This window comes from Manduca sexta, chromosome 4, assembly GCF_014839805.1.
Source record: "Manduca sexta isolate Smith_Timp_Sample1 chromosome 4, JHU_Msex_v1.0, whole genome shotgun sequence".
NCBI classification, from domain to species: domain Eukaryota; kingdom Metazoa; phylum Arthropoda; class Insecta; order Lepidoptera; family Sphingidae; genus Manduca; species Manduca sexta.
The window spans coordinates 7,642,902-7,654,852 of record NC_051118.1 but is presented as its reverse complement, the minus strand read 5'-3'; the positions used below and the strand labels follow the sequence as shown (position 1 = coordinate 7,654,852).

General features: G+C 37.1%; 1 protein-coding gene across 25 annotated transcripts in view; it reads right to left on the bottom strand.

Annotated features, from left to right (window-relative positions):
• Positions 1-11,951, bottom strand: part of LOC115452387 (dystonin) — a 245,921-nt gene that overhangs the window by 22,767 nt on the left and 211,203 nt on the right. For 21 of the 25 annotated variants that reach the window (XM_037440549.1, XM_037440503.1, XM_037440458.1 and 18 more), the window contains 21 exons: positions 11,770-11,933; positions 11,237-11,336; positions 10,433-10,618; positions 9,958-10,076; positions 9,507-9,665; positions 8,912-9,143; positions 8,447-8,635; positions 8,000-8,154; positions 7,244-7,255; positions 5,734-5,959; positions 5,220-5,352; positions 4,687-4,810; positions 4,343-4,463; positions 3,785-3,942; positions 3,224-3,375; positions 2,634-2,874; positions 2,211-2,306; positions 1,477-1,659; positions 1,041-1,200; positions 645-722; positions 249-368 (listed from right to left, as the gene is read on the bottom strand). In XM_037440549.1, the coding sequence (XP_037296446.1) occupies positions 249-368; positions 645-722; positions 1,041-1,200; positions 1,477-1,659; positions 2,211-2,306; positions 2,634-2,874; positions 3,224-3,375; positions 3,785-3,942; positions 4,343-4,463; positions 4,687-4,810; positions 5,220-5,352; positions 5,734-5,959; positions 7,244-7,255; positions 8,000-8,154; positions 8,447-8,635; positions 8,912-9,143; positions 9,507-9,665; positions 9,958-10,076; positions 10,433-10,618; positions 11,237-11,336; positions 11,770-11,933 (3,108 nt within the window). The remainder of the gene's footprint in view (positions 1-248; positions 369-644; positions 723-1,040; positions 1,201-1,476; positions 1,660-2,210; positions 2,307-2,633; positions 2,875-3,223; positions 3,376-3,784; positions 3,943-4,342; positions 4,464-4,686; positions 4,811-5,219; positions 5,353-5,733; positions 5,960-7,243; positions 7,256-7,999; positions 8,155-8,446; positions 8,636-8,911; positions 9,144-9,506; positions 9,666-9,957; positions 10,077-10,432; positions 10,619-11,236; positions 11,337-11,769; positions 11,934-11,951) is intronic. The other 4 variants (XM_037440550.1, XM_037440470.1, XM_037440466.1 and 1 more) reach the window with 3 other exon arrangements.

Sequence of the window (11,951 nt, the reverse complement as noted above, 5' to 3'; positions counted from 1 at the left end):
TCTAAAATATCATAGTAGCTACAAAGATGTGGTAGAGAATGATTTTTTTTTATTTTTTGAATAAACATTTTTTTATAGTTTTGTAACACGCACTGTAATTTTTCTATGACTATATTTATGTTATGAGGTCTAAATATAAAAAAGCTATTTGGTCTGTAGTACGTGATATCAGTAAGTCGTCGCTGTAGCAACTTTATTATTAACATTAGAAAAACTACTAAAAATGTTGGTCATTAAGTTGCATTTACCTCTTTGAGTGCGAGCTCCAACTTGGCGGCCTTCTTCTCGCTGAGAGTCTGTACAGTCTCCCACGCAAGCTTCAGCTCGCTGCACTGTTGACGGATGCTGGCTGCGTCGTCGCGCGGCACCTGTACAATGTTTCATAGCAATCATTATCATAGTCGTTTTGGTGGTGTTCATGAGGAAATTGATGCTTGATGGCGACAATATTCTAAGCAGTGATGATTTGTTTAATTTTTGTACTGCAACTAGTTTTGTAAGATGAGGTCTTTTGTCGATGATATGATCAAAATAGTGTTTTAAGTCGGAAAAAAAGTACAAAAAATCTTTTATATTATACAATTGGAGAATGGATGTCAATGTATAAAAATCTTTAACAATATGCCAATAGAGTATAAACGTACGGTCGCCTCGAGATCCTTGCCGGTCTTCATAACGGACTGCATCTGCTGCTCGCGAGAGTGCAGGTCCTCTTCGAATTGCTGCAAGAAAATTGTATTTTAATATCTTGGCTTGAAGGACCAAAATCACCTGATCGTTAAAATATATTCATTTTAATATTAGTACAGGGCCTTATTTATAATAAAGTTGTTCATAATACATTATTTTTGTGAGAAAACATTATTTTCAATACAAAAGCAGCATTTACCCTGCGACAATCAACTGTGATTACATTACTGCAAGAATCATTTTTACTTGACACTAACATTTATATAACCTTACATCATATCAGATTCTCTGGATGAGACGGTTCCAAGATCTATATGAAAGCCATTAATTACGGGTTATTATTAACAAACCTTGTGCTGTTCTATGAGCGCCATGACAGTGTCCAGGTCCCCATGGAGGGGAGAGTCAGCTCCGAGCTCCTTCTGTTGTTTGCTGAGCCACTCCAGCAGCGCCGACATCGCGTCCTTGAACTGGCCGGAGTACAGCAACGCTTCTTCTAGCTTACGTTGTCTACGAATAGAGGGGTGAATAAAATACTGACTTTAGGTATAAATTCTTTGATAGGAATTGCAGAGGCGTTTGGATTAGAAGGTAGTTGAAAATTTACGAGCGAAGTGGTACTTCCATAACCAAAATTGAGTCCTACTCGTGTAATAATAAGTGCAAAAAATTGAATTTCAAAATCTATTTAAAAAAAAAAACCTAAGCATTTCTTTTGTCAAAAACTTTGCCTCATTAAACATTGGACTCAAAAAAAAAAACAAAATATAAATAGAAAATGCGTACCTATCCACAGCCTTCGAGCAGACAGTGGTCCATTTGCTCTTCATGTCCGAGAGCATGGTCTTGAGCGTGTTCTCGTCAGACTTGGGCGCCTTGTCCTTCAGCTGCTTGCCGGTCTTCATGGCCTGGTCGTACACCGGCTGCTTGGCCGCGAGGGCCTTTTGGAACTCGCGGTGTTTGTTCAGTCTGTTGAGAAATCATCATCATCAGCCGTTGGATGTCCACTGCTGAACATGAGCCATAGATTTCCAGATCGATGTATTGGAAGCGGCCCGCATCTAGCGACCTGCTGCGACTTTTATGAGGTCATCTGTCCACCTCGTTGGTGGACGTCCGATGCTACGCTTTTGTTGAGAATCATTATTATACAAACATTATACTTAATATTCTAAATCCAAGAGAATTGACTTAATATTGAATAATGTTTTCTGAACGTATGGGAATTATCTTTTACCCGTTACCCCACTCCGAATTTGGGCGTATTTTTCTTAATGAGGTCGATATCTATTAAATCTATACTAATTGCAAAGAGGAAAAATTTATAGGTTTGTCGGGGCTAATGGCTGGAACCGATTATAAAAATTCTTTCACTGATATCAAGCTACATTATTCCTGAATGCTCTACTTTTTATTTCGATAAACTTTTTCACGTGGCCGGAGCCGCGAGGATAAGCTAGTTTTTTCAAAACAATCTTTTATAATTTTTTTTTTTTTTTACTAAAGTCGCAGTTGCGTACCTCTGTTTAATCTTTTCAGGGTCATTGACAGTGGCTTCAGCGTTCAGCTCGTCTAATTGCTGTTCGGTGTCGTTCAACCAGTTCATCAAGTTGTTCCTGTGACAAAAAAAAATATATTCAGAACATTATATTAGTGTAGTGATTTCCTTTAACGAATAAAAAACAACGATGTAATTTTTTTTGTTTTCTTTTTATTATTTTTTTTAATTTTTCAATATTTTTTTTAAAATAAATTTTTATATGTATCAGTAAGAATAAGGAAACTTTACGCGTTGAATATAGCTTATATGGTTATTTTTGATATGCTTACAAATAGCTGATTTTGTTTAGTTTTTTTCTCAGCATCAAAATTGTGATCATTTATTAAACACAACCGTATAACAGTTAAATAATAAACATCTTGCACCTTCATCTGTTACTCACCAGATGTCGCTAAACTCCTTGGCTTCTTTGAACCCATGGTCCAAAGCCCTGGTCCTCTCAGCGGCCTTGGACACAACCCTCTCCCATCTATGCTGGACAGACACCAGCAGGTTCTTGATCAGGATCACATCTTGTTTCTGGCTGAAGTACTTGAGATGGGTTCCCTTCTTGTCCAGGTGCAGCATCGTCTCGCGGTGCGTGGCCACTTCCTTCTGGAACACCTTGTGTTCCTCGATTTGTGCTGGTGGAAAATGGATTTTATTAGTTTGATGTTTGGAGATATTTTAGTTCAGCATAATGACGTTACTTCATGTTGAGTAGAGCTTGGTTTGACATAAATGTCGACAGGTCAGAAATGTTTTTTCTTTAGTTTTAAAATTTATCTATGGCTTAGTGGTAGCATAGTTTTAAGAAGCCATTGAAGATTCAACTTCGATTTCCAAAATATGCCATAATTTTTTGGATACCGCTTTATCATCATTAAACGGAAAAAACCGAATCTTGAATATGCCTTTACCTTTGTTTACCCTTTTAAGTTCATAGATATTCTTCTACATAAATATACCATTACTATAGGCTAAGGTACTTACTGAGCAACGTCTCCATGACCCTGGAGACAGGCTTGGCGGAGGTCAAGGTCTTCTCAGCGCTGGTGAGCCAGTCGACGAAGGCTTGGAGGGCGTCGTGGAACTCCGTGGCTTCCTTCAGGGCTATCTCGAGCTTGATCTTCTTGTCTGATGCTCTGTTGGATAAAACAGTATATTAAGATCGTAATAAAACACCCTCTATTTAAAGACTATTGTAAAATACACCTTATATATATTTGAGAAATTATGGTTAGTTGATAATTTTTTCGTGAGAATTAGTGGTAAGATAAATAAAACTTCTTTATAGAGAAGATTTTTCTCACCGCCTACAGACAGTAGACAAGAGCTTAGAAGTAAAAAATAATTTCACAAGTACCTATATTATTTTATATAGTTTAAACCAGAGTGAAGTTAATGTTAACTACCGACTTTTTAATTCTTTTGTTGTTTGTATAACAGTAAGCCCTTGGTAAATAATTAATATAATAAATTAAGCTACATAAAATTAAAATATCTTGGTTCCGGATATCTCATATCAGCTGGTAAATATATCGGTTTTCTCACCTGGCCGTCACATTGTCCCATCTGGACTTCAAGTTCTTGAGGTTGTGGTGCAGCTGAGAGGTGGGGTTGGGTTTCTCCTGCCTCTTGAGGTACTCCTGGCCCTGCTGCAGTACAGCTTCCACCTTCGGACGGTTCGCTTCGATCTCGTTGTATACCTCCTGTTTAAATATATTTTGGGATAAGACAAGCATTTTTACACAATGCGTAAGGAGTGACAGCCCTGATTATTGCATACACTATCCCATTTTTATTTACAGGGTAGTATGCGAGAAGCGACAACCCTATTTATTACTGTAAAGTAAGCCGTTTCATATTATTAGGGCAGCAACCTAAAGGAAGATATCTTTAAGGAAGCATCCTTAGCTCCTTCTTGGCTACGAGATTGACTGCCGTACCACAAATATATTTTACAAACAAAAATAATATTGTCTTTTTGCCTTCCATTAAAATATGACCGACATCATAAAAGTAAAAATTACAGTTCAAAGTACTGATAATTTGAACAAAAATAAAGATATCTTCCTTGAGATAGCATGTATAAATAGGAGTATGCCTTACCATGAACCTCTCGAGTTGTTCGGACGCGGTCTCCGGGAGGCCACCGACGGGTTTGGAGGCCGCGATGACGCTGTCCACCTCCGACAGCCATGATAGTAGATCGCCGATCTCAGCGTTGAAGCTATGAAGAAAAGTAGTACATTTTACATTCATTGTTTGATGATGTTACTCGGGCTTTGGGTATTGATCGAATATTTTTTTTTAACATTTAAGAAATGACATAAAGCAATTTTTTTTAGAAATATGTTTGTTTGGTAGCGCACATCTCCTAAACTTTTGAACGGATTTTCACTTTTGTCACAAATGAATAGTGTATAATGCTTGAAAAATAGACAAGTCCTCACCTCTGCGCCTCTCTGAGCGCGTCCTCGAGTTCTGTTTGTCTGTCCCGCGCCTTCTGCTGCAGTTCACGCCACTTCCTGTTCAGGGTGGAGAGCTTCTCTGCGGTTTCCCCTGCCTCGTCTGTACCTATGTAATATTGATATTAATTTGTTGTATACAGGCTGGTGTATTTTGGAGGGTTTTTTAGATATAGGATGTTCAGTTTTGGAGGTATTTTGTATAGATTTGTTAGTGTAACGGTATTTATGATCCACAATATTATTTTTTAAATTATATTATTATTATCATAGCACTATTCTGAACTTAGATTATGACCTCAAAAGATAAAAAAAATATATGGGAATAAGCGTAACGAACGATCTAACAACACAAAATTAACGATAGTCCTCCATTGACACTAAGTTATTGTTACTTTAGTCAAAATTATGTCGCTTGTATTGTCTCAAACCTTATGGCTCTTACTTTAGCAGTTTTTTATTTCATTAAGAATCTAGCTGCTAGCTACATTAGAAGATAAAGTAGGTTGGTGACGCACCGGCTCCGTGCTGCACGATCTGCGCGCCGGCGTCGTTGAGCGTGTCGACGCTGGCCTGGTGCGCCGCGATGTCGTTCACCAACACCTTCAGCTTGGCCAACTCCACTTCCAGGATCTGGGGGTCTCCGGCCACCTGGGGGACAGGGTTATATGTCAAGGGATTTATGAAAGAATTTATTAAGGATTGATTTTAAACATTATTACGACTAGTAAATAGTGCTGATTTAGTATTTATGAAACAAAATAAAAACCTAACACCCTTTTATCTCTGAAGGGGTACGCAGAGGTGTGATCAAAGCAATCACTTTTCGCCATATGTCTTTTTTTAGATAATTTGACAGGAGTCTTAGGCATGAATTTTTAAATGAGTTACAAAAAAGAGGCAGTTGGGGTTTTTATTTATTACAACGATTATCACTGAGATTTATGAGTCACTTCAAGTGATTCCTTTTTTATTTAATAAAGTTCGTCAAATGTTTGAAAGCGCTATGCTTGTTCCTTGTTAGTAACTCACCGGCTTGAGAGTGTCGAGCGTGTCGGCGGTGCTGTGTATCCAGAGCAGCAGCTCGTGCAGCGCGTGCTGCAGCTGGCCGAGCTTCAGCAGCGCGCGCTCCAGCTGCTGCTGGCGCTCCACCATGCCGCGCAGCAGCGCCGACCAGCGCGAGTTCACCGACGACAGCGGCTGCTTGATGGCCTGCGCTTGCTCCGACGACGTGCGCTCCGTTAGCTCTTGCGCTTGTCTGTCGAGTTATTGCGATTAAGTGTGTTCTGTTACGATAATATAGAGGGTGTTGCGAAAACTTAGTATAATATTCAAACTCGGTAATAATATTTCATTTGTAATTTATGGTGAAAATAAAAAAAAATCTTTCTATTGAAGAGAAACAAATCGAATTAGTTTTTAATAAATTCAAAGTCAAACTGAGCAAAAATAGTGTATATTTTACGTTTTTATCTTTGCCAGTTCATGGTCAATCTATTTGATATGGTTTGAATATTGTTTGTTTTAAAACACCCTTTTATAAACTGACAGACCCAACTTTAACATAAGTAGATCTTCCAAAGATATTGAAGGCGGACAACGATGAATAGTTAAAACTACTCTAAGAAAGTTAAAAATATTAAGAAGAAAGAGAATAAAGATAAGAAAAAAAAAAATAGACGATCAAAATACAAAACATATTATACTAATTATTTAGATATATTTTGTCTGCAATATTTTTTTCATACATATTAGTTTGGAAAATATATAATAATTACGAAAAAGTACATAAATAATAAACACACGCACACACCATATACCTTACGTATATATAAACAAACACAATATTATGAGCGCTTTTTGGTTTCGACACAAAAAATTCAGTTATTTTTAATTTGATACCATAAATCATGAATTTCTTTAAAAAAATATATCCTATATTAAAAATAAAGAAATAGTTATTAATACCCAAATGCGTTCATAAAAAACGTTAAAAAGCGACCAATTTTAAAGCACACTACACATAACACGACCGCAAAACCGCGACCAACACTTAAGCTTTAACTCCATTTTAAACAAGTTATCTTTGTTTTCGTAATTAAATATAAAAAAAAAACTACAAAAAAATTAATTATCATCTTCCTATCGTCCAGAATTCATCCAATGTTTTGATGATAATGGCTATTTTAATATGGGAAACGTCTAAAATATTTACAATAAGTCACAATTGGGTTTCCACTGAACATGTTTCTATAGTACTAATAAAAATAAATCATGTAACTAAGATTATAAATTATTAAAATGGAATAACCAGCTTAGCGAGGCAATACTACTAACCGCCATTTTCAATAAACGATCCTAATCGCTTTTTTCGATCGATCTTAAAAATGGGCCAATCAGAGCATAGTATGCTTACAAATGAGTTATTTTGATTGGTTCATTCTCGGAATCGGATTGAAGATTGAGATTGAGGTCGTTTATTGAACAGCTGTAAAACAACACGGTTGCACATTCAAATATGGTAAAGTTTGTATATCCTTGCCTCATCAGACTCCTGCGGGACGTCATTCCACGTTAGATGTCGCATAGAAAAATACATCATTAGTAACGATATACAGGGTGGTTGGAATTTAAGGGTTGTGAAAAGGAGAAAAAGATTTATTTTATAGATTCTAAAATTATACAAATTACGGAAAAGCAAAAATATAAGTCTCTAAGTTTTTTTTTTACAATATGCATTGGCAATCTAATCTATTTTGATAAGCAGTAAATATATTTCTCTCCTTTTCAGGCCACTAATATCGTATTGGGTACCTCAACTTTTAGGTTTTTATCTAAGTATTATTCTATATTGAGGAAAACTTAACAAAACGGGTGGTGCAAATAAGGGGTGGTGCAAACAATTTAATTCCTCTAGTAAATAGGGGACACCAAAACCTTTTGTTAGATACTATTATACTAGCAGTGCTCCTCCTGCGAATAACTAGCCCAAAATGACCTTAATTCTCTGTTTTTAATCTATTTCCATTGCCATTTAAATTTTTTAATTCCTGTCCCATATAAAAAATTACAAGTGCATGCACATTTTTCATTGCAAAATAAAAATAAAACGATTGTTTAACATATCACAATCACCACATTTTTTCTTTTTCCTAATTCCTCCTACTCAAATATATTTGAATAGCAATGACCCACATAAAAAAAAAAACAAACTAAAAATCATTTTTTTTTTTTTTTAAAATCACTTATAAATCCAAATCAAACCTAACCTACACCTCATGTAACTTTTAATACACACCTGTTCAATGCTTCGACCTTGACCATATGCGGGTCTACTTCCTGCTTGAACGCGGCTAGCTGCGAGATCTGCCGTTTGACCGCATCGATGTCGGACCCCAGAGGTCCCATGCGAGAGAACTTGTCCTCAGCTGTGTCGAGGAACTCTTGGAGATTCTGGTAGGGGGATATTGTGAGTCAATAACGGGATGAAAATCGTACTAAGATACATGCAAATAAAAACCTTCAAAGCTACTACTAAAATGTATTCGATATATAATTTTAATCGATTAATTGTAATAAAAGTATACTGTAGCATGCTTCTAGAAACATTTAAAATAAAAAAAAAATGTTTGGGAATCCGTTAATAACTGTTACTTGTTGAATAATCTGAATCAAAATTTACACAAGTAATATTAAGAAATTAAATTTTTTATTAGATCAAAAATGGTTCAGGCATTAATCATACCTGTAGAGTGTCGTGGAATTCCATAGCCTTCTCCATGGCATCGATTAAGTTCTCTTCTCTCCTAGCGTACAGCGCTGTGATGTTGTCCCAGGCGCTGTCCAGGTCCTCCATATGCTTCTTGACCTCCGGTTTGTCCGGTTCGCCGCACAGCGACATGAGAGTCGAGCCGGTCTTTCGGACTTTCTCCACCTGGAGGGAGTAGGGGGGTTAGTGTTTCGTATTATTTTGTATTTATATTGTATTGCATTTTAGTGAATCTACAACTAAAATCTTAAAATTTTGATGCGGAGTCATAACGCTCTAAAATTTTTTCAAAAAAAATAAATCGAAAAATTCACCTCCTATCCATCATAAATTCGAATATTATCGCGATGATAACATTAAAAGGCTTTTATAACCTATTTTTTTATTGGCACAATAAATCAGTTCATATGAGTAGAAGACAGAAGATATGTAGATGATCACCTCGGGCTTAGTATGATCGATCTCGTGCCGTATCTCTTGCAGTGCGACTTGCTGAGCCTGTATGTGCCGGGGCTGTGCTGCGGGCGGCGGCTGCGCAGCGAGCGTGTCGCGGAGATCCGCGAGCGTGCCCATGACAGCGGCGAGAGCGGCCCAGAAACGTCGCGCCACTTCCAGAGCGCTCTCCAGAGAGCGCGTGCGCGACCCACTGGATTTTTGTACTTCGTCCCATAGTCTGTTATAAACGAAGTTTTTAGTTCCAGTTTTGAAACAAAAAAGTAAATTAAGTTTTTCGTCAACTATGATATGAAATAATATTAACTATGTAAATATGGTGTAAAAGAACAGAGCCAATCCCATATAACTGTTGTTCCATTTATGAAGGGTATATGGAAACACCGACTCTAGCCTCTGGTATGGAATCTCGTCAGAAACAGCTTGAAATTAATTTAACTGCACTATACAAAAATGTAATAAGATTTTTCGGGTTTTTAAGGAATATTATAACTTCGACATTCGACCAAATGATCTAGTTTCCAACTCCACATCACTAGAAAATATTAAAAAAAATATATTTAAACAATCGATATAATCTCACTTGTTAAGCTTCTCTAGCTTATTCCTGATGTCTCTGACAGCGGGGTCGCTCTTGTTAGCCTTGCTGATGACGTCAGAGGCAGCTCGTTGTACCGCGTTGTAAGCCTCCTTGCGCTTATCCAGATCTTCCACAAGAGCGTTGTTCTCTTCGATTTGGTCCCTGTTTTCAATAATCGATAAGTCGTGGAATCGATTAAAAAGTTTTTCTTCTTATAGATGTTTAAATATTGGCATATATATAAGTTTAAATGCCGGTAACATAATATCTTTAATTTTTTTTACAATTTTATCGAAGTTACAATTAACTCAAATAAATTGAATTCAAAATATTTCACCTATGAGTAAATTACAGCAGTCAAAAATTAAATATCAATACGCCTATAACCATAATACCACCGTAATATTATTCTAGAATATTAAGATACAACACATATCGATATATCGATACTCACTCAATCTTAGGCGGGTGTGCGGAGACGGGTTCAGCGCGTTGTAGCTGGTCCGCGGCGCCGGACAGCGCGCGCAACATGCCCTCCAACTTGTCGGAGAACTGGGACGACTCTTGCAGGGCCTGGGAGTGGGAGGAAAAACTTAATGAACTAATTTACTTATACGATGTTTTAAACCTTAGCTTTGCGGGCTCGGTCGTTATATAACAAAATTTAAGAGTAAACTTTAGGGACTTAAGTCTAGAAAGAAAAAAAAATAAAGAGTAAACTTTAGGTCTAAAAATACTTGCAATTAATTGTCCATTGTAATTAATATGCAGGCTTGTAATATTCTTTATATAGAAGTAGATCTCATAACGCTAGCTCATAATCATAACTTCACTGTATTCTATCTTCCTTATGAAATGAAGATACAATTTACCCACGACTACTTAAATAGATATCCCGCAGTATCGATACACCCATCTCCCTCACTCACCTGTTCCAACTCTTGCTGTCTCTGTCTCAGTTCAGCTCGGAGCGCGTTGTATCTATCGCAGTCGGTTTCCACGATGTCCTGGATCTTGGCGACATCGTCCTCACCGCAAAGTCTCGCGAGAGCCTCTCCGGTCTTCATCAGCTTGTCTACCAGCGGCTTGTGCCCGGTTATAGACTGTTGTAGCATCTGTGAGAGAGAAAAGTTATATAATGTGTTCTAAATGTAGTTAGTTAAAGTTTACTTTAGAGAAAAAAGTAAAAGATTTTGATATGATAAATATTTAATATTTATTAATCCATAAAAGATAGATTATCTGGAGTATTGATTCCGAAACTAGTCCAGGTTGACCTTCAGGGTCCACGGGAGATTTGACGACGGTCTACGTTGGCGTGACCAAAAAATGGAGGTACACAATTCGTAAGTGGAGTCCACAAAAGTATCTGGTTTTAAAAGTAACTAAAATGTTAGCTTGACTTCACCTATCAATGAAGGCAGATAATATTTTAAGAAGCTCAGCCACTGTTACATTTAAAAACTTGCATATTCTAGGGAATATGGTAGAATTTAGCTGCAGGACAACCACTAGAACCAGGAAAATTTTAACGCGGTCTATGAGAAAAATAAGTATTGGACCTCAGATCTAGAGTCTAGATAGTAAGGTTTGAAAAAAAAACCTCAATAATAAAAACATTACTAGATTAATATGTAAAGATATTTCTGAACCGAAAATAGATTTCGTAAAACACATGCTTTGTTGCCTTCAATACCTTCTTTTTATGGAAGAATGATTCGATAATGGCTTACCTCATTCTTGTCCTGCTGCTGTACTATTTGCTCTGGTCTGAGCGCGGGCATCGCCAGCATCTGCACTTGCTTCTCCATATCATCCAGCCAAGTCGAGAGGCTGCGGGAAAACACATATTGAACTCAAATATTCTTTGTTTCAATTAATTTATTCACGATGGTTCGTTGGGAGTGTCAAGTCACCAACTACTGCAGAACCGATGTCGCAATTTGTCATTGGTACAATTTTCTTGATAGAGCAGTTATCAAATACATTTTTCAAACTATGTCAAACTAAAGGGATGGTTTTTTAGTTTTATTTTATCAAAATTATGGGGATCATTATACTAGAAACTTTTTAGTACAATAGATGGCGTAATCTTATTTATACTAAAATTATATGCACATGATTCCTTTGCTTACAGTTTTAGCTCGTCCAAGAAATGTCTTACCTATGTTTGACGTATGTTTTTTGGTAAATCGGTACTTATCTCTAATATTATAAGATCTAAATAGAGTTTAAAATTATACAGTGAAGGTTTATTTCAGCTTACCCATGATGTGTGTCGGCAAAGTGTTCAGCCAACGGCAGCGCCTGCTCCAGCGCGGCGAGTCTCTCGGCGCTGAGGTGTCCCACTTCCTCCATCATCTCTCTCAACTCCTCGGATCTCTCGCGGATGACGGCTGTCTCATCGGATGACTGGCACTCACGTACCACCTAATGGAGAAAATGGTT